The 23,560-nt window shown below is 24.6% G+C and overlaps 4 protein-coding genes across 4 annotated transcripts; 2 read left to right on the top strand and 2 right to left on the bottom strand.

Annotated features, from left to right (window-relative positions):
- Positions 1–1,072: 1,072 nt before the first annotated feature.
- On the top strand, positions 1,073–8,830 carry PF3D7_0937800 (erythrocyte membrane protein 1, PfEMP1; the record flags this gene model as incomplete). Its single annotated transcript, XM_001352206.1, has 2 exons — positions 1,073–6,460; positions 7,424–8,830. 2 exons carry the CDS (start codon positions 1,073–1,075, stop codon positions 8,828–8,830), a joined length of 6,795 nt encoding a protein of 2,264 aa, XP_001352242.1.
- A 1,870-nt stretch (positions 8,831–10,700) lies between these two features.
- On the bottom strand, positions 10,701–12,036 carry PF3D7_0937700 (rifin; the record flags this gene model as incomplete). The annotated part of the gene is made up of 2 exons (XM_001352205.1): positions 10,701–11,750; positions 11,983–12,036. 2 exons carry the CDS (start codon positions 12,034–12,036, stop codon positions 10,701–10,703), a joined length of 1,104 nt encoding a protein of 367 aa, XP_001352241.1.
- A 2,185-nt stretch (positions 12,037–14,221) lies between these two features.
- On the bottom strand, positions 14,222–18,339 carry PF3D7_0937600 (erythrocyte membrane protein 1, PfEMP1; the record flags this gene model as incomplete). Its single annotated transcript, XM_001352204.1, has 2 exons — positions 14,222–15,457; positions 15,628–18,339. 2 exons carry the CDS (start codon positions 18,337–18,339, stop codon positions 14,222–14,224), a joined length of 3,948 nt encoding a protein of 1,315 aa, XP_001352240.1.
- Positions 18,340–22,197: 3,858 nt separating this feature from the next.
- Positions 22,198–23,462, top strand: PF3D7_0937500 (rifin; the record flags this gene model as incomplete). Its single annotated transcript, XM_001352203.1, has 2 exons — positions 22,198–22,251; positions 22,407–23,462. The coding sequence occupies 2 exons, from the start codon at positions 22,198–22,200 to the stop codon at positions 23,460–23,462; spliced, it is 1,110 nt and encodes a 369-aa protein (XP_001352239.1).
- Between the last annotated feature and the right edge of the window lie 98 nt (positions 23,463–23,560).

Here is a 23,560-nt window from a genome sequence, read left to right as displayed (position 1 = left end):
TTGTATATATTTATATTAATGTTATCAAGAATACGTATGCTCCTATATATATTTATGTTGGAGGAATACGTATGCTTATATATATATGTATATATATATTTATATATTTTATATAAAACACTAAATATAAAAATTATTATAATTATTAATTTAATCATTTTTTTTTATCTCCTTGTTACCAAATATATATATTTTTTTTATTTCTATATCGATACGTTCTTGTTCTTGTTCTCGATCTTATATATACGTTGTACTACAGGATATGTTATATATTATATAGTATATTATAAATTATAATATATAAAAAAAATAAGAATAAAGAATATTATATTTATAATGTATTATTTTTAATATAATGAAAAATATAAATATATATATATATATATGCATATATATTTTTTTTATGTAGATATATGATAGATAATATAGATAGAGAGAAACGGAAGAACATATTTGCCTCTGTTGTTATCTCTAAAATATATATATAATTAATTAATATAAGGCGAAAAAAAAGAAAAAAATATTAAAGTTTATAATTAAATATATAAACATGTATGTTTTTATATGTATGTATTTTCGTATTTTTTTTTTTTCTCATATATAATTTTACAAAATATATAAAACATAAAAAAATAATATATGTAATTAAATATATAAATAAAGGAATACATCAAATATAATATTTTTCATAAAATGTAATTGTTGTTTTTTTTTTTGTTAGAATATTTAAATTTATTATAAAAGTATTAATATATATTTTTTTAAAAATATATATGTAAAACTAATAAGTATTATTATATACATATGAAATATTATTTATTAATATATATTATATATATATTATAATATTACTACTATTATAATTAATATATATATATACAAATATATATACAATACTTATATATATATATATATTCCAACACAATACTATTATTATTATTCTACCATATTACAATACTCCCATAACATACATACATATATACACGTATGTACCAAAACACCACCAAACCATGTATGCCACGATATAAACCACGTATGCATGACATAATGTAGTGCACGAAAGATAAACAAAATGGCTCTAGGTCGTCCGGGTGGTGAGGATAAGTATAAAAATGCCAAGGATGCCAAGCATTTATTGGATAGCATTGGAGAAGAAGTGTACAAAGAAATAGTGGAAAAGGATGATGCTGAAAAATATAAAGAGGCGTTGAAAGGAAAATTGTCACAAGCATCAATTTGGAGGGAAACAGTTAGCAGCCTTAAAACATGCGACATTATAAAATATGAAGGTCATAAACTTCTTGCTGCTCGCGGTGATCCGTGCAAAAAAGACACAAACGGAAACGATGTAGACCGTTTTTCGGTTAAAGAACAAGCAGAATATGATAACAAAAAAATGAAATGTAGTAATGGTAGTAATGGTAGTAATGGTAAAAATGAAGGAGCATGTGCGTCGTTTCGACGATTAAATTTATGCAAGAAAAATATGGAAAAAATACCAACGTCGTCGACGAAGCATGATTTGTTGGCAGATGTGTGTATGGCAGCAAATTACGAGGCACAGTCACTAATACGTGATCATCCAAAATATAAATTAAAATATTCTGATTCTCAATTATGTACTGAGTTGGCACGAAGTTTTGCTGATATAGGAGATATCGTAAGAGGAAGAGATTTGTATTTAGGTAATCCACAAGAAAAAGGAAAAAGAGATGAATTAGACAAGAAGTTGAAAGATATTTTCAAGCAAATACATGATGACGTGACGACAAATGGGAAGAATAAGGATGCGCTAAAAACACGCTACAATGATGATGCCAAAGGAGGACATTTTTATCAATTAAGAGAAGATTGGTGGATTGCAAATCGGCACACCGTGTGGGAAGCAATTACATGTGACGACGACGACAAGCTAGGGGGTTATTCATATTTTCGAGCAACATGTGGTAGTGGAAATAATGCAACTCTGGCTAGAGACAAATGCACGTGTAACAATGGTGATGTCCCCACCTATTTCGATTATGTGCCGCAGTATCTTCGCTGGTTCGAGGAATGGGCAGAAGACTTTTGTAGGAAAAAGAAAAAATATGTTGATATAGTTAAAACATATTGTCGTGGAAAAGATAAAAATAGTGAAGAACGATATTGTAGCCGTAATGGATTTGATTGCGAAAAAACTAAACGAGCGATTGGTAAATTACGTTATGGTAAGCAATGCATTAGCTGTTTGTATGCATGTAATCCTTACGTTGAGTGGATAGATAACCAACGAAAACAATTTCTAAAACAAAAACAAAAATACATAAATGTAATAAATGGAGCACCAGTTAGTAGGAGACAAAAACGGGATGCACGTAACGAAAATTATGATGGGTATGAAAGTAAATTTTATAAAATACTTAAAATTGACTATCAAAATGTTGAAGATTTTTTAAAAAAATTAAGTAATGAAGAAATATGCACAAAAGTTCAAGACACAGAAGGAGGAAAAATTAATTTTGAAAACGTTAATAGTGGTGCTAGTGGTACTAATGTTGAAAGTCAAGGAACATTTTATCGTTCAAAATATTGCCAACCCTGTCCTCATTGTGGAGTGAAAATGAAAGATGGTAAATGGGAAACCAAAGGAGAAGATGATAAATGCAATATAAAACTTTATAGGCCTAAAGGTGGCAAAGATGGTACTCCTATTAAAATCCTTAAAAGTGGTGAAAAACAAAAAGAAATTGAAACAAAATTAAAAGCGTTTTGCAAAACACAAAATGGTGGTGGTGGTAGTGATGATTGTGGTGGTAATAGTGATTCTTCTTTGTGTGAACCATGGCAATGTTATCAACCTGAAGAGCTGACGAAAGATGATCAGGGTGAGGAGGACGTGGATGACCTGGAATATGAAAACGAGGTAATAAATGCAGGCGGATTGTGCATATTAAAAAAAAAAAAAGAAAAAAAGACTGATAATGACCCTGATGAAATCCAAAAGACATACAATGATTTTTTTAATTTTTGGGTGGCACATATGTTAAAAGATTCTATATATTGGAAAAAAAAACTTCAGAGATGTTTACAAAATGGTAACAGAATAAAATGTGGAAACCAACAATGTAATAATGATTGTGAATGTTTTCAAAAATGGATTAAACAAAAAAAAGACGAATGGGACCGAATAAAACAACAATTTCGCAAGCAAGATTTTCGCAAGCAAGGAGAAAATATCGCAGGTGGAATGTTAGGCAAAGAAATAGAATCTCCTGATTTTGTTCTTCAAGAAGTTTTGAAATTAGAATTTTATAAAGAAAAATCCGAAGACGGTTCCGCACAAGATACCGAAAATAGTCTGGATGAAGAGGAGGCAGAGGAACTAAAATACATTCGCGAAATCATTGAAAAAAAAAATCAAGAACCAGCTGGTGCCAATGGACAGAAAACTATAATGGATAAATTGATCGACTACGAAAAAGACGAAGCCAAAAAATGCAAAGACTGTCAAGAAACGCAACCACAACCACCCGGCGGAGATGGTGTTGCAAAAATTGGACAACCACGTTCTGAAGTTCAACCAGAGGAAGAAGAAGAAGAAGAAGAAGAAGAAGAGGAAGAAGACAAAGAAGACGACGACGACCTCGATCGCAAAGACGCGGAAGACCAGGAGGCGGAAGTGGAAACGGCAAAGGAGGGGGATGTGGTAACAACAAAAGAAACAACAGTAGAAGACCCCAAGGTGTGTGATATAGTAAAAACCGCACTAGAAAACAGGGAAAATCTCCAAGATGCATGTAATTTAAAATATGTGAAAGGCAAAAACTACGGCTGGAAATGTGTTCCTACCACTAGTGGTGGTGACAACAACACACCTGGTGAAACCACTGGCAGTGAGAGTGAACGTGCCGAACCCACACGTGCCAAACGTGCAGCACCTAGTTCCCCTAGTGGTAAAGATACTGGTAGTGTTTGTGTGCCACCCAGGAGGCGAAAACTATACATACACGATTTACAATCACTAATCGGAAAGGACAGCACAACGCCGACACAAGAGGATTTACTCAAGTGGTTTATAGAGACGGCAGCTATAGAGACTTTTTTCTTATGGCATAGATATAAAAAAATAAAAGAAAAGGAAATAGAGGAAAAAAGAAAACGAGAAAATGGAGAACTCCCCTTTCTCGCCCGGTCAACATCAGTTGAAATGAAAGCACTATCGGGAGCTGGTGGAGGACCAGAACTAACCGGTTCAGGCAGTGATGACCCCAACGACCCCAATAACATATATAGTGGAAAAATCCCCCCCCCTTTCTTGCGTCAAATGTTTTATACATTAGCAGACTACAAAGATATATTATTTGGTGATAAAGGCGAGAAGAATGGTTACAGCGACATAATTAATGGTGATAAAGAAATGGCGCAAAAAGAACAGAACATAAAAACTGCTATAGAAAGTGTTTTCAAACCTAGTGGTTCCTCACCTCCTGCTCCTGGCAAAAAAAACCCCGTCCAAACACCAAAAGACTGGTGGACAAAATATGGTCCATCTATTTGGGAAGGTATGGTATGTGCACTAACATATAAAGAAAATAGTAGTGGTGGAGAGGGCAAAACAATAGAAAAGGTTAAAACTGCGGATGACAAAGATCTTTTCGATACACTCAAAGGCAAATACAGCGACTACGAAAAAGTCAAACTTGAGGATACAAGTGGTGCCAAACCCAAAGACCCTAAAGCCTCACCCAGTGGTGAAAAAACCACCCTTGTGGACTTTATTTCTCGCCCCCCCTACTTCCGTTACCTTGAAGAATGGGGTCAAAATTTTTGTAAAAAACGAACAGAGATGTTGGGGAAGATAAAGGAGGAGTGTCGTGGTGATAGAGGTGGTCACCAATATTGTAGTGGGGATGGACATGATTGTACACGAGAGGATATTAAACATAATGATATGTTTTCAAATTTAGATTGTCGTCCTTGTTATAAACAATGTAGAAAATATAGAAAATGGATAGATATAAAATTCGAAGAATTTAGGAAGCAAGAAAAGAAATATGAAGAGGAACATGGAAAAGTAATCACGTCTTCAAATAATGCTGATGATAAAAACATTTATGAAAAATTAAAAGATTATACTTCTGCTGCAAATTTTTTGGAAGCATTGAAACATTGCAAAGATGGTCAAACTGGTGGGGAAAAAAAGAGTAATGATCAAGATAATAAAATAAATTTTAATGATCCTAAAACCACGTTTGGCCCTTTAGAATATTGTAAAACGTGTCCTCCCAATAAAGTTAATTGTAATGGTAGACGTCGTACAAATCCATGCACACCAGATAACGGAAAAGGTAATAAATGGATAGAGGTTTTTGATAAAATACCTAAAAACAATGGAAAGACTACTACTATTGATGTCCATATGATTGATCGTAGGGGACCGTTTATTAAAGAGTATTTAAAAAATTCAGAAAAATCATTTAAAGATTCATATCTTTTTAAAAGTTTAAGAACTGAAGAATGGGAATGTAGATTTAATAAAGAAAAAAAGATGGATGTATGTAAATTAAATAAGTTTGACGCAAATATAGACCTCAATGAATATACTACATTTAAAGTATTGATAGTATATTGGTTAGAAGATTTTTTATATTCTTATTACATATTAAAAAAAAAAATCGAACTATGTACACAAAACAAAGAACAGACATGTAGTGAAGGAAATTCAAAAAACGGTTGTGTATGTGTAAAAAAATGGGTAGAAAAAAAGAAAAAGGAGTGGGATCAAATAAAAAAACATTTTAATAATCGAGAACAAAAAGAGGGTGACGATGACATGAAATCTTCGGTTAAAATGTTTTTGGAGGATTTGCAACATCTAACTGAACTTAACAAAATTATGAAACCTTGTACAGAATTATATCATTTCTTGAAGTCACTTGGATGTACTGAAACTGATTCCTCAGAAAATAGTAAAGAAGACGCTATAGATTGTATGCTTAAAAAGCTTGAAAAAAAAACAGAATCTTGTTCAGACGAACATAGTGACCAAACCCACCAAACATCGTGTGATTCCCCCCCCCTCGTTGAAGACGAAGACGATACACTACACGAAGAAATAGAGGTGAAGATGCCGGAAATTTGTAAAAATGTAGTGGATACAAAAAAAGAAAACGATGAAACAGGAGAAACTTGTACATCAGAAGACACGATAACAAAAGAAACAGTGGAAACAGATAGCACTGATGGACCCAAACAAGAGGAAGAACGTATTGCCCCATCGGCAGGAGATGATGGTGCCACACGTGGACCTCAAGAACCATCACCAAAAGCAGATAGTGGTGATGACAACCCCGAAACCCCACAACCAAAACCCCCCTCAAATGTGTTCGACAACCCCCATGTTAAAACCGCCCTCATGTCTTCTACCATCATGTGGAGTATTGGCATCGGTTTTGCTGCATTCACTTATTTTTATCTAAAGGTATTATATATATATATGTATATGTGGGGATGTGTTTTTTTGTGTGGATATATGTGTTTTGATATATATATATGTATATATATGTATATGTATATATATGTTTGAGCGTTTGGATATATATATGTGGATGTGTTTTTTTTATATGTATCTGTTAGTATGTTTGGATATATATTTGTGTATATGTATGTGTTTTATATATATTTTATATATATGTATTTATATTAAAAAAGAAATATAAAAAAAAATTTATTAAAATAAAAAAAAAAAAAAAAAAAGGAGAAAAATATTTTAAAAATAATAAAAATTATAATAAAAATATAAATTTTGATAAAATAAAAAATGAAAAATTTTATCAAAAAAAATTAAAAAAAAATTATATTAATAAAAATAATGATTATAAAAAAAAATTATTAGAAATAAAATAAAAACAAAAAAAGAAAAAGAAAATGTTAAAAAAAAAATATATATCATCAAATAAAAAAAAATGAAAGAAATTTTTAAAATAATGAAAATTAAAATTAAAATAAAAATAAAAATTTTTATAAAATAAAAAATGAAAAATTTTATCAAAAAAAATTAAAAAAAAATTATATTAATAAAAATAATGATTATAAAAAAAATTTATTAGAAATAAAATAAAAGAAAATTAAAAAAATGTTAAAAAAAAAAATAAAATTAAAAAAAAAAAAAAAAAAAAAAATTAAAAAAAAAAAAAAAAAATATTAAAATTTAATTAAATAAAAAAAAATAATAAATAAAAAAATTTAATTAAATAAAAAAAAATAAAAAAATTAAATACATGTACATATACACATACATATATATATTATATATATATATACCCATAACTACATTCACATTTACACATACATATATATATATACCAATAACTACATACATATATACATAAATATATACCTAAATACATATATACATACACATATATGTTCATTTTTTTTTTAGAAAAAAACCAAATCTACTATTGATCTTTTGCGTGTCATTAATATCCCCAAAAGTGATTATGATATACCGACAAAACTTTCACCCAATAGATATATACCTTATACTAGTGGTAAATACAGAGGCAAACGGTACATTTACCTTGAAGGAGATAGTGGAACAGATAGTGGTTACACCGATCATTATAGTGATATTACTTCATCTTCCGAAAGTGAGTATGAAGAATTGGATATTAATGACATATATGTACCAGGTAGCCCTAAATATAAAACATTGATCGAAGTGGTACTAGAACCTAGTGGTAACAACACAACAGCCAGTGGTAACAACACAACAGCTAGTGGTAACAACACAACAGCTAGTGGTAACAACACAACAGCTAGTGATACACAAAATGATATACAAAATGATGGTATACCTAGTAGTAAAATTACAGATAATGAGTGGAATACATTGAAACATGATTTTATATCTAATATGTTACAAAGTGAACAACCAAATGATATACCAAATGATTATACAAGTGGAACTATTCCAACAAATACCAATATTACTACCACGTCACGTCATAATGTGGATAATAATACCAATACTACCATGTCACGTGATAATATGGAAGAAAAACCTTTTATTACTTCTATTCATGATAGGGATTTATATACTGGAGAAGAATACAATTATGATATGAGTACTAACAGTGGTAATAATGATTTATACAATGGTAAAAATAATTTATACAGTGGTCAAAATAATGTATACAGTGGTATTGATCCAACAAGTGATAACCGTGGTCTAACAAGTGGCAAACATGATTCATATAGTGGTATCGACCTAATCAACGACGCACTAAGTGGTAATCAACCTATTGATATATATGATGAATTGTTAAAACGAAAAGAAAACGAATTATTTGGGACAAATCATACGAAAAAAAATACATCAACCAATAGTGTTGCAAAAAATACAAATAGTGACCCCATCCACAACCAACTGGAACTATTCCATAAATGGCTAGATAGACATAGACATATGTGCGAAAAGTGGGAAAATCATCACGAACGATTAGCCAAATTGAAAGAAGAATGGGAAAATGAGACACATAGTGGTAACACTCACACTAGTGATAGTAACAAAACGTTGAATACTGATGTTTCTATACAAATACATATGGATAATCCTAAACCTATAAATCAATTTACTAATATGGATACTATCTTGGAAGATCTGGAAAAATATAAAGAACCTTATTATGATGTGCAAGATGATATTTATTATGATGTAAATGATCATGATGCATCAGTTGTGGATAGTAATGCTGTGGATGTTCCTAGTAAAGTACAAATTGAAATGGATATAAATACTAAATTAGTGAAAGAGAAATATCCTATAACCGATGTATGGGATATATAATATATATATGTATGTATATACATATGTTTGAATTTTTTTTTATGTGTGCATTATATTAAATTTTTTATTTGTTGATGTTATATTATATTTGATTTGTGTATTATATTATATTTTATATTTGTGTATTATGTTATATTTTTTAATTGTTCATGTTATATTATATTTTTTGTTTGTGTATTTTTTTTTTTTTTTTGTATTTAATTTTTAGTGTTACAAATTATATTATATATATGTACATATATATATCATAATTATATTGTATTATATATATATATTTAATATGATAACAATAATAGTTAAAATTATTTAAATTAAAAAACATAAACTATTGGAAACGCATTGAATATAATAATATATTACTATTTGTATTATTGTTATTAATACTACTATTAATAGTAATATTATTAGAAGTAGTAATTAACAGTATAACTATTAATTTTATTAGTGATAACAGTACTTTAAAAATTTAATATTTTTATTTTTTATTTTATAATTTTTACTTTTTATTATATTAAAAAAAAAAAAAAAAAATATATATATATATATATAAAAATTATTATTATAATTTTTTTTTCCTAAATGTGTTTACATATAAAATAATAAAAAAAAAAAAAAAAAAAAGAAAAATTTGAAATATATCATATAAATTTCATATATATAAAAAATAACAAAAAAAAAAAAAAAAAAAAAAATTTTAAATATATCATACAACTTTCATATATATAAAAAATAACAAAAAAAAAAAAAAAAAAAAAAAAATATATAAATATAAATATAAACAAAAATGGAAAACATTTTACAGAAGAAAAAATATTTAATAAACAAATTTTTTTTTTTTTTTTCTTTTTTTGCCACTTAATATATATAAAAATATAATGATAATAAATCAATGCATACCGTAATATAGAAACAAATAACACTTAAAAAAAAATTAAAAAGAACAATATAAATTATGAAATATATATGAAATTATATCTCATAAATATATACATATTATCAAATAAATATATATATATAAAAACAAAAAATATCTACATATTATACTAAATAAAACAACATAATAAAAATTACAGAGCAAAATAAAGAAAAAGTGTATTATTATATTAAAATAAAAAATATACATTATTCTTTTTTTTATTGTGTTCTATTTTTATTAATTTGATTTGTTTTTTGTGTTTTTATTGGTTTTTTTATGTATTGTATCTATTTGTTATATTACGTGTAATTATTATATTTTGTTATATGTTGAATATTTTTTGAATTCATTGTATTAGTAGTATTTCTAATAAAAAATAATTAAAATAATAAAATATATTATGAAATAAATATAAATAACATAATATATAATATGATAGGTTTTTTAAGGATGATAATTCTGAATTGAAATAATATACTTATTGGTTTTAATTTAAATTATATAAATATAGATATAATATTTTGAATAATATGTTTCTTAAAATATTTATAATAATAGTAATCATAATAATCATAATCATAATAATCATAATTATAATAATCATAAGTTTTATTGTTTTTTTTGATATATATTCCTTTGAAAAACATATGAGGTATTTAAAAAATATACGTTACATTATGTTTTAAAAAAATAATATATTATAATACGTATAAGTATTTTATATAAATTAAAAATTACATTGTTTATTAATTAAAAGAGTTTTAAAAAATAAATAAATAAATAAATAAATAAAATTATAGAAAAATAAATTATATATAAAAGCGCAATACATATAAAAATATATAGTTATTTATAATGCAGAAAAAAAAAAAAAAAACACACGGTACATTCAAAGAAAAATACTACGTGTACCATACATCCTACCAACATCGAAAAATACCAAATACATCACATCTATTCTTCTAATAATTTGATATATTGGAGTTTTTTCTTCATTTTTTTTTTTCGTCTATAACGTAAAATTAAATAAATAATAATCATAACCAAAACTATTAACAATATTGCAACGATAGAAGCAATAATAACAGTTTGGTAACCCATATATGTAGTTTGTACCACACCGGTCTTTAGATCTGTGAGTGTAGCAGTAGTTTCAGAAGTCACCTGAGCCTTTGTAGCTTCAGCAACATCTTTGGCTTGTGAAACCATAGTTTCTACTTTTTTTCCTATAAACTCTATAGGCTTAACACCCTTACCTCTCGATGTAGCTTCAATTCCTTTATACACAGAAGTGCAAATAGGCTTGTTCGGGGGTTTTAAAATAGCTCCACATCCCGAACTGATAAATTCAGAATGAATAGATTCACTAATGAATTTGGCATTCATATAATTTTCGGCATTAAATAATGATTGCAATGGATTAACACCTAATGATTCTATACCAAATGTTGTTTTAATTGATTTAATTACTTCAACGGCACCCGCCGCAGCACCCTGAGAAGCACCCTCAGCTGCACCGGCTTTTTCGGCAAGTTCCTTAGCAGCTGCCAACGCTGCTGCTTTCCATCCAGTATAAACAATACCGCTGAGAAGACCCCAAGCAGGTGTCACACCACCTCCCAACACACCTCCACATTTTAAACATGTTTTTTCAACTTTATCTGCGACTGATTTTTCGCAAACGCATGTTGGAATAGCATCACTTTGTATATCTGTTTGTAATGTGACAAACTTTTCAGCCAATTCTTTTTCCAATTTATCTTTTAAAATAATTTTTTGTATTTCTTTATCGCATTGTTCTTTACATTTTTGTTTGTTTTCGAGCAAGCGTTCATTGTATTCTTCAAAACGTTGCGACGTTTGACGATCAAAATCTTGCATTACTGCTTTCATTTGTGGGTCATTATCATAGTTGGATGGGGCATACCATTCACATTCGCATAATAGCCTGGTATTTGGTGGATGATGTGGTGTTGTGCTGTTATGGTTCCTTTGATTATATATCTATACAAAATGGTCACATATATATGTATATTATAATTAGTTCTTTTTTATTTTATATATATATGTTATAAATATGTATGTTTTTATGTTTATATATATATATGTATATTTGGACTATATATATATAAAAATTATATATACGATATCGTAATATATTTATATATAAATATATATATTATATTATAATATGATTATATTAATCCTCTTTAATATATATGTGACATGGAATTACCAATATATTTAATGGAAGCTCAAACAATAATATATTAATATAATGGACTTTCATTTTTTTTAATTGTGATACGTATATTATTTTTTGATAAATATTATAACTAAAAAAATCACATAAAATACTTTATTTTATATTATAAATAAATTAAATAAAAATGTTTAACATAAAATATGATTATAATTTATTTAATATAATTAACAATTATTTTCCCATTATGTAAATATATTTTTTTTTTTATAGTGGATCCACATTTGCCATTTTATTTATTACAAAAAAAAAAAAACAAAAACGTAAAAAAATTAATATTAAAATAATTTATCAAAACATTCTGCATTTTTTATAATTTTTTTTAATTTTTAATTTTTAATGAAATTTAATTTTAAATCAACACAATAAATTATTATGGTTATTTTTGGTTTATTTTTTTTTTATTTTTTTCATTTTTCTCAATAATATCTAACGATATAGTAATAATACAACATATTTCTGTGTTGTAAATTATTTACAAATGTGCAAAACCAACGTTTTGGAAATTGTGTATGACATATATATAATACCAATTTATAATATATATATATGAAATACTTATGAAATAGTTATTAAAACATATAATTTCGTAACATTGTTGTTATAAAAACAATTAACAACAAATATTTTATAACATAATAAATGATATAAAATCTTCTTCAAATAATAATATATACATATATATTAATAAATAAATTTTCATATATTATGTTATTTGTTTTGTTCTAAAATTTATTGTATGTTATAAAATTCCCTCTAATTTATCTATGTTGTTACTAAGATTAATATTATTTTTTTTTTTTTATAAAAATATTACAAATAAATTAAAACGTTAATTTATCATTAAAGTAGTAAATTATATAATTATCGCAAAAAATATAAATATTTATTATTATTAAAAAAAAAACAAATAACAAAATAAGATATTATACGTACTATTACATAATACATTCTATTGTTTTATGTTATTCAAATATATTATAATCATAACGTGTATTATTATATATATATTTCTTAAAATAGAAGTTATGGTATTTTACAACTTATGATACATTAATTTTATTATTACATGTTGTAACAAAATAATTAATTACTACATATTTTAATAAATATATTATTATACAATAAACAAATAACGCGACATTATATATACTATGGAAAAACAAGGAATCATTTATTTTTATTTTATACGTAATTAGAAGCGTTAAAAAAAAAATTCTTCATATTTCTTAAAAAGAATTTATTTCCTATATTGATGATGATAGTACGTATGAATACAAAAAAAAAAAAAAAAAAAAGGATATCATATAAATATTGTTATTCCAATACAATTATTATATATGATATATTATATTGTTACTATTTTATAATAATACTTATTGTAAGATTAGATTAATTCATTATTATTATATTATAATGTGTTGATATATCCGTATATGGTGTTGAAAACATTTTTGTTGTTACTATATTAAATATATATATATATATATATATAATAAGAAATATTTTAGTGTATTATATTAGTTTATTTTAATATGGAACCATATAATATACTACTATGAATATAATTTATATGGTATGGTATATGTTTCTATGTTTTTATTTTATTTTTTTTTTTTAATCATATATATATAATACAAATGAAACAAATTTATATATACAAATATCCAAAAACAAATAATTAAAATAAATTCGAACAAAATATATATACAAATAATCAAATGTGTCAAATAAACACAAAATAAAACATATATATATATTATACAAATAAAACAAATTTATATATACAAATAATCACATGTGTCAAATAGAAACAAAATAAAACAAATTTATATATATTATACAAACAAAATAAAAATTATATATTAAAATTATGAACAATGACATTTAAAAAAAAAATCAAAAATAAAATGAAAAAAAAATAAAAATATTACTCAAAAAATTATGAATCGAATATATTTAGAAATATTATACAAAAACAAAAAAACAAATTATATATATATATATATATATATTTACAAATATTATATAAAAGCCAAAAAAACAAATTATATATATATATATACAAATATTATTATACAAATATATCAAAATAAAAATATATATATACTATGAATATATATATTTATATTATACAAATGAATATACAAATAAAATATAACAAAAAAAAAAAAAAAAAAAATAAACAAGTAAAATAATATATTTTTTTTTTTTATATATTCCATACATCCGATATAGGAAATTGTTGTTCCAACGATCCATTAGATGTATTATTAAGGATTTTCATTTCAATATGTACTTTCTTAGGTACATCTACATCTACTTTATTATGATCCATAGGTATATCATACACAGATGGTTGATCATTATCATCATCATTATCATTTACATCATAATATATATCATCTTCCATATTATCCATAGTAGGTGTATCCACGTTTATATCCATATTACTAAATTGATTTATAGGTTTAGGATTATCCATATCTATTTCGATCGAAACATCCGTATTCAACACATGATTACCACTAGGTACATTACCTCCATCATTATCATTTTCCCATTTTTCTTTTAATTTAGCTAAACGTTCATGATGATTTTCCCACTTTTCACACATATCTCTATGTCTATCTAACCATTTATGGAACAAATTTATTTTATTTGTTATAGCGTCGTCACTATATGTATTTTTTGCAACACTATGTATACTCGTTTGTTTCACATGATTTGTTCCAAATAATTCATTTTCTTTTCTTTTTAGCACTTCATCATATATATCAATAGGTTGATTACCACTATTTAATGAATCATTAATTAGGTCAATACCAGAATATACATTATTTGATACATATTTTGGATCATCCATAGTATTAGTACTCATATTAATATTATAACTAATTTCTTCTCCAGTATATAAATTTCTATCATGAATGGACATAATAAAAGGTTTTTCTCCCATATTATCATGTGACGTGGTAGTATTATTGGTATTTGTTGGACTATTTCCACTTCTATAATTATTATTTGGTTCTGTATTTGGTAAATATTGTGATATAAAATCATCTTTCAATTGATTCCATTCCTCATCTGTAAGTTTATAACTAGGTGTATTATCACTAGGTATATCATTTTGTGTATCTCTTTTTGATGGCTCCAGAACAACTTCTATCAACGTTTTGTATTTTGGACTACCAGGAACATATATATCATTGATATCCATTTCTTCATATTCACTTTCGGAAGAGGTTATATCAGTAGTATCAGACATAAACATATATTTCTCTTCGTCTGTATCTCCTTCAACATATAAGTATGTTTTGCCTTTATATCGTTGACTCCCATATGGAACATATTTGTTTGGTGATTTGGTTGTCGGAATTCCATATTCGTTTTGTGACATTTGTAATATCCGTATCATATCTACTTGACGTTTTGCTTTTCTTCTCATCTATAAAAGAATATATATTTGCGTATTTATACGTATATATTGTGTAAAATATTAATATATATATATATATATATATATATATATTTCTTTTTTTTATATTTATATTGTGAATAATTTCATTTCATTTCCTTTTAATTAATTTACATATATGTATATCTTTATATAATTACCTTAAATAATAACAATCCTAGAGTTAAGGCGACACCAATACCAGCAGGAACCATAATGTTGGGGTCTTCGTAGATATTAAGATTTTTAGATGATGTATCTAATTTTTTTTCAACAGGTTTCATAAATTCATTGTACAAATCTTGAATTTTTTTTCCAAGAAAATCTCCTGCTTGTAATCCAATTGCTGCAACTCCCATAGTACCGGCCAATCCATATGAAACTATATCTTTCGTAGTATCTACTGCTGTTTTTACACTTTTTGGATTTATTTCCATAGAATTTGATATATTTTGTAATTGAGTTCTATATTGATCAGTATCAAATTTAATTATATTAATCATTTCCTTCATTAATTCATTTTGGTTATTAATGTTTTTATGTATATCCTCCATATCTCTCAAATTACAAATACATCCATTGCAATGTTTTGTTACGTATGATGCAGCACATTCCTCAGAGGGTATATTCACTCCAGAATTTTTGCTCTTCTTAATCTTAATGTATTTTTCAGATAATCCCTTCCATTGATTATATCGGTAACGAAACCATTCTTCATAATCAATAAATAATCGTTTACATTCTACATCTGTTATATCAACCATACTTTTATGTTTTCTCCCTTCAACGATATCTTTACATTTTGTATTTATTATATGTGCTTTAATTAATTTTTCTTTACAATATTGTTGGGCCCATTCAGTTAACCATCTCAAAAATTGATCAATATAATCATCATCAGGTACATTACACCACGATGAATTCAATTGTTGATTTTCATTTTCGGTTTTATAGCCACATAACATAGCATTCCATACAACATTTTTATTATCATCCCACCATGTTTTACGATCCACAGATATATCTCCTTTTTCAGTTTCTTTAAGAAGTGTATTTAGTTCTTTATTTAATTTTTTTAAATCATTCATCATGTCGGTACCTTTCACGATATCACTGTAATCAGCATAACTGAACTTCATAGCCTCATATGCTTCATTACTGTAGTTACTATATTTCTTTCCTAACAATTTTCCTTGACTAAAAGCAGCATTAAGTAGATCCTCTTTGAAATCGTTTTCATCTTTCATTTTATAATCTTTTTTTGAAAACAAATTTATGCATAAATTTCGTCTTCTAGGAGGAACTAACACACCATTATTGTCATTTTCTTTATTTTTTACTCCTGAATTATTCCATTCGCTCAAGTCATTTTTAAAAGAAAGTGATGTACATGAATAAACCTTATCGAATCTTGTGCATACATTTTTGTTTTCTTCATTAGGACATTTTTCTAATGGATTAGGTATTTTACATTTGCAAGCCTTTTTAAACTTTTCTGGAGTTATTTCAAAAGCGTTAGATCTATTGGAACCTGGAGTATTATCATAATTAAAATTATAATTACCACAATGACTTGTTTTATCAAGATATTTTCCAAGGGACTCAACTTTACACTCATTATTTTCTATTACTTTTTTCAAAAATAATTGTACATTTGTATCATCATCGTAACCTCTACGTCTATGATTACGTCGATATCCACGTTCAGGTGCACTAGAGTTCTGTTTAGTTATATTAGTACTTGCTTTATTATATAATTCCATATATTTCATTGATTGTTTATCAAATTGGTTTTTCCATTTACTTACGAGCTCCTTGAATATTTGACATTGTTCTTTGCATTTTTTACATTTTCCCCCTTCGCTATCATCATTGCATCTTCGGCTCATTTCACAATCTTTACATTGATTATTCATTTCATCTATTTCTTTATTTAATACATTACAGAAATATTCAGACCATTCACTCATCCATCTTAAGCGTTGAGGGATATAATCAACAACAGGGGGGTCAGTATCACGTCCACATTTAGAATATGGTAAAATTAAACTTGAAATTCCTATTCCATCAGCTTCTGTTTTTCTAAAATAAGCATTTTCTGGTGCAACACAAGTCATGGCTTTCCATACTTGATCTCTGTTCGCTGTCCACCAATCTTCCCTTAATTTAAAATAATTTCCAGATCCATCATCTGGATAAGCATTTTTTACTTCAGATGACAAATTATCATGTATTTTCTTGAAAACTGACCTTAGACCATTCCATACTTCGTCTTGGTCATTAGGTTTAAACATATCTATTCCTCTTACAATGTCACCTATATCAGCAAAACTTCGTGCAAGAGCAGTACAAACATCAGAAGTTTCTTTATGTGGATGATTATTAACAATAGATTGACCTTCATATTTTGCTGTAACTAACACATTTCCCAACAAATCATCAGTGTCATCAGTATTATTGTTATTTAAATATTCTAAATTATGATCACATATATGTTGCCTTCTAGGTGGGACACATACTCTTCCATCAAATATTTTCCCACTACCTCTTATTTTATCATTGTTACAATACGATTCGACATTTTCATCAAAACGGTTTTGTTCCCTTCCATAACAAGGATCCCTTGCAGCTTCAATTGTTATATTAGTATGGAATTTGTGACTAAGATTACATGAAATTCCATCAGAATCCCTTACATAACCATATCTACTACTCAATCCATCAACAAATTTTGCTTTTGTTAATATCCCTTTCAATTTATCTGTATATTTACTCTGATTTTTTCTCTTATCTTTTATGCCGCTTCCAATATTTTCCAGAACATCCCTTAAACTAAGTAATTTTCCATTTCTACTTCCATTTTTCGGTGCCATTTTTATAACTATAATATATTTTGTATATGAGTAATATTGTAATTACTATTACATTGTCCGAATATAAGAATATAACTATATATATTAAAAACACGAAAAAAAACAATGGAAATTTTTATCTACAACAAATGTAATAAATAGAATATTTTTTTCTATACCAAATGTTTGCCATTATATATATATAATTTTTTTATGCTATATTTTATTTAATAGTACTATGTAGTGTATATATATATATATAATTTGATGATAATTTATGGTAAGAATATTTTATTAAAAAATATAGTATTCTTAAAATATATATATATATATATATTAATATTGTAATATCATAATATTATTTAAAAATATATATAAATTATTATAGTGATATAATATTAACATGATATAAATAACACAATATTATTATAAAATAATAAATGAACTTATTATATTATTAAAAAGAATCCTTTATGAAATATTTATTATTCTTTTCATAATATTCATAATAATATTTACTCGTATTATTATTGCATATTAATATTAATTATAAAATTTATAATATTATTGAAAATATACTATTATAATAAAATAATTATAAACCATTTATATAAATCTTAATTATATCTTTAATACTATCATTATATTTTATTATTATAATTTTATGTATCACAACAACATAAATTTATATATATATGTATATTATTTATTTTACTTAATTCTTGTGACAATGGAGAAAATAGAACAATGTTTTTTTTATCTATCTATACTATCTATAATATGTATTCATATATAGATTAATACAATATAGAACTGAAGATTCATTATATTTCTAAAAATATTATGTCATCACTTATCCAAATATAATAATATAAACAAAAAAAAATAAATAATTCATAAAGATGACAAACATACATATTTAATTATGCTGTTATTAAAAATATATATATAAATGTATCTATCTATTTTATACTTATCTAATAAAATTATATATATCACTTATATATATACATTTATATTTTCATATACAGTATGAGAACTATATATATACAGATAAAGCATATAATAATATAATTAGTTAATATATTAACATTTATTATATATTATTATTATTATTATTATTATTATTATTATTAATGTTTATAATATATATGCATAATAATAAAATAATTAAAAATAAAAATAAACATTACTTATATATTTTTTGTTTTTCTTTATTGATATAAATATTATAGTTATATTTATATGAGAACATGTTTATTGAAATTTATATAAATGAAACATAATATATATATTTTGTTCGTAAAATAATTATATATAAATTAAATATTTTTACATTTGCTAATTTTATATAATACTTCTATTGTTATTTAAAAAAAATAAATTTATATTAAATTTATTCTATTCAATATTATTATTATATATGCATATACATATGTATATATGCACTTTTGTCTTTTATAATCTCTTTACCCTATAAATAACATATTAGGATAACATCATGAAAAAATATAACAAATAATGTTTTATAATAATTCGTTTATTCCTTTTACTGTTAATAATATCTCTACCTTTGTGTTGTATTCATTCAAGCTTTATAAAATTCACGCATTCTTAATAGGTAGTTCTATAATATGGATTATAATGTAATATAATTACTATCATCATAATAATCATTATCATAAAAATTATTATCGTTTTATTATGACAGTTCTATTGTCATATAAAATTTGCAAAAAAAGTTTCATTTAGATATATTCGATAAACCTATTATAATATGTTATGGTACTATTATTGTGATCCTTATTGATATATATATATGAATAATTAACTATATCATATAAATAAACATGTATAATATAAACGGTGCTACCACCATGTTAACAATGCATGCATCTCTACAGGTTTAGATTGTCATTACTATATAAAAGATTTCAATGCAATTATAAATTATTTTTAATTGTTATATAAAATTTTTCATATTTTAGTAAAATATATATTCGATAGGTTATAGACAGATATTTCGATATTTATGTTTCTTTAGAATGCTTATTTTGTTTTTTTAATAATATAGATATATATAAACTATAATTTATGAGAACACATTAAAAGATAAAAATAAAATGATTATATTTTAAAATAAGTTCACCTTAAATATATGGCACCATTTATCATTGGTATAATATGCAATTTTTATATACTTAAGTATTTATCATTACCATTATTATTATATATATGTAAAATTAAGATAAAAATATAAATTAATTGCACGAAAAATTGTATATATGTATATATTAAGGCGATTAATATTTATTATTATAATAATAAAAACAAAAAATATAAATTAGGACGTAGAGTATATATATATATATATATATTTACTGCTTTATAATAGTTATAGAACTATATATAATTATAATGTAATATATTATTATGTTAATATTCAATAATATATATATATAATTATTCCATACTATCTATAAATAAAATTGAAATTACGATGTGTTAACAAAATTATTCATTTACAAAATGTAAGTATGTGTTGTTTACTTTATATAATATTACAGAAAGTTCTTTTCTCATATGAACCAATATATTTTCTTTCTGTCATTATTTATAATATATTGTTTACATTATATATTTATATATATTTTTATTTATATTTTTTTAAATTATACATACTATTATTATTATAGAAAATAGCTACCATTTTAGAAACAATACGCAAACGATTATATATATATATAATATTAGTAATTGAACATAATAGAAAAATATATTTTTGTTTATCGTATTTATTATGTAAAGTCGTATATTTCTTTTCAATATATATATAATAATAATAATTAACATAATTTTTTTTTTATTTAAATATATATAAGTATATTATTACAACTAGTAATCCTACAAATATTATATCAAGAAATTCTAAAATAATATATCTACAATTTTAATATTTAATATAATACATATATTATCAAAATATTACAATAATTTCTATATTATGAATAGTATATATTTGTATAACGCACAACACTACATAAAACTATACAATAGTATTTTATTAATCTTAATAATTTCTTTTTTCTTTAATTTATTTTTAATATTATATATAAATATTTTTTTTTTAACGTAATATAATTTTAAAAATATATATATATATTTATATTTATATAATTTTAGATACATTAGAGAGAAACGTATAACATACAATAAATTTTAGAACAAAAGAAAAAAAAAAGAACATAAATACTTTGTTAAAATATATTTGGTTTAATTATTATTATTAAAAAATATATATTGTTTTTTTTACGTTTAATAACAAATATTATGATATGCAATGATTTTTATATGACAGCAATATAGTTAACATACATGTTGCAATATCAATTTCACTAATAGGTTTTTCCAAATTGTAAATTATATGTGGTATACACGTTCAACAGCCATTAATTTACACATATGTATATATTTTACAACAAAAAAATAGAAGTTCTTACTAAATCGTAACGTATTTTTGAAAAATATTAAAAAAACCTTTTTAATTGTAATTTATCGTATGATATAAAATTAAATTTTATTAAAAATTAAAATTCAAAATTATAAAAAATGTAATATATTTTGATATATTATATTTTTAATTTTTTTTTTTTTTTTTAAGGTTTTAAATAAAAAGGCAAATATGGTTCCATTATAAAAAAAAAAAAAATTATATATTTATATAATGGGAAAATAATTGTATATTATGTTATTAAATGTATTATAATAATGTTTTATGTTAAACATATTTGATGTATTTATAACACAAAATAAAATATTTTATGTGATTTTTTTAGTTATAGTTTTTATCATAAAATAATATACGTATCACAATAAAAAATGAAAATCCATTATACTAATATATTATTGTTTCCTCTAAAATTAAATATATTGGTAACATTATGTGATAAATAAATAAAATATTCATAAATATAATTATTATATCTATATGACTTATATATATAGTTTAAATATACATATTAATTACAAATATATAAAATCATAAACTACAAATAAACATTACATATATATGTCACCATTTTTTATAGGTAAATACCCACAAAAAACCATCCATCACAGCACGTCATATACAAACTACCAGATTATTATGCGAATGTGAATTATTTTCACCACAAAATTATGACAACGATCCTGAAATGAAAAGGGTCATGCAACAATTTCATGATCGAACAACACAAAGGTTTCACGAATATGACGAAAGGATGAAAACTACACGCCAAGAATGTAAAGAACAATGCGATAAAGAAATACAAAAAATTATTTTAAAAGATAAAATGGAAAAACAAATGGCAGAAAAGTTAAGCACATTGGAGACAAAAATAAACACCGATGATATACCTACATGTGTTTGCGAAAAGTCGATGGCAGATAAAACAGAAAAGTTTTGTCTTAATTGTGGTAAAAACATGGCAGCGATTGCACCCTGGTGGGGGTTGGTCTGTGGTTCAGGGTATGCAGGATGGCTACATTCTGCCATGGCTGCCGCTATTGACAAAGCTATAGCTGAGGGTGCTGCGGCCGGTATTAAAGCAGGACATTTGGCGGGTACTAATGCTGTTATTGAACAATTACGCACATTGGGTATATACTTTGTAGGTAATAAACAATTGGAAACAATTATTGATGTAACAAATTATATGAATGTGTCTTTCATTTATGATAAAGTTTATTCTCATTATATCACGTTATGTACACCTCGTCCTGTTAATGGTCACCTTGTCAGTAATTTTAACTTTAGTGATCGTTTTTGCAAATTGTTTCATCAAAAAGATCTAGTTAGTTTGGATATAAAATCAGTAAAAGCTATTATAAAAAAAAATGTAGAAGAAGCTGTTGCAGGAGCTGAACAAGCTGCTAAAGCCGAAGTTTCTAACGTGACTGCCACTAAAACAACAGAATTTACAACAAAAAACATAGCCGAAGTAGAAGCTGCAACTACTTCCTACTATACTCCCATAATAGCATCCATCGTTGCAATAGTAATCATAGTTTTAATTATGGTGATAATATATAAGATTTTACGTTATAGACGAAAAAAAAAAATGAAGAAAAAACTCCAATATATCAAATTATTAGAAGAATAGATGTGATGTATTTGGTATTTTTCGATGTTGGTAGGATGTACGGTACACGTAGTATTTTTCTTTGAATGTACCATATTTTTCATTATTATTAATAATTT

The sequence above is a fragment of the Plasmodium falciparum genome (assembly GCF_000002765.6).
Source record: "Plasmodium falciparum 3D7 genome assembly, chromosome: 9".
Taxonomy (NCBI): Eukaryota; Apicomplexa; class Aconoidasida; order Haemosporida; family Plasmodiidae; genus Plasmodium; species Plasmodium falciparum.
The sequence above is the reverse complement of the archived record's forward strand: the minus strand, read 5'-3'. Positions and strand labels throughout refer to the sequence as shown.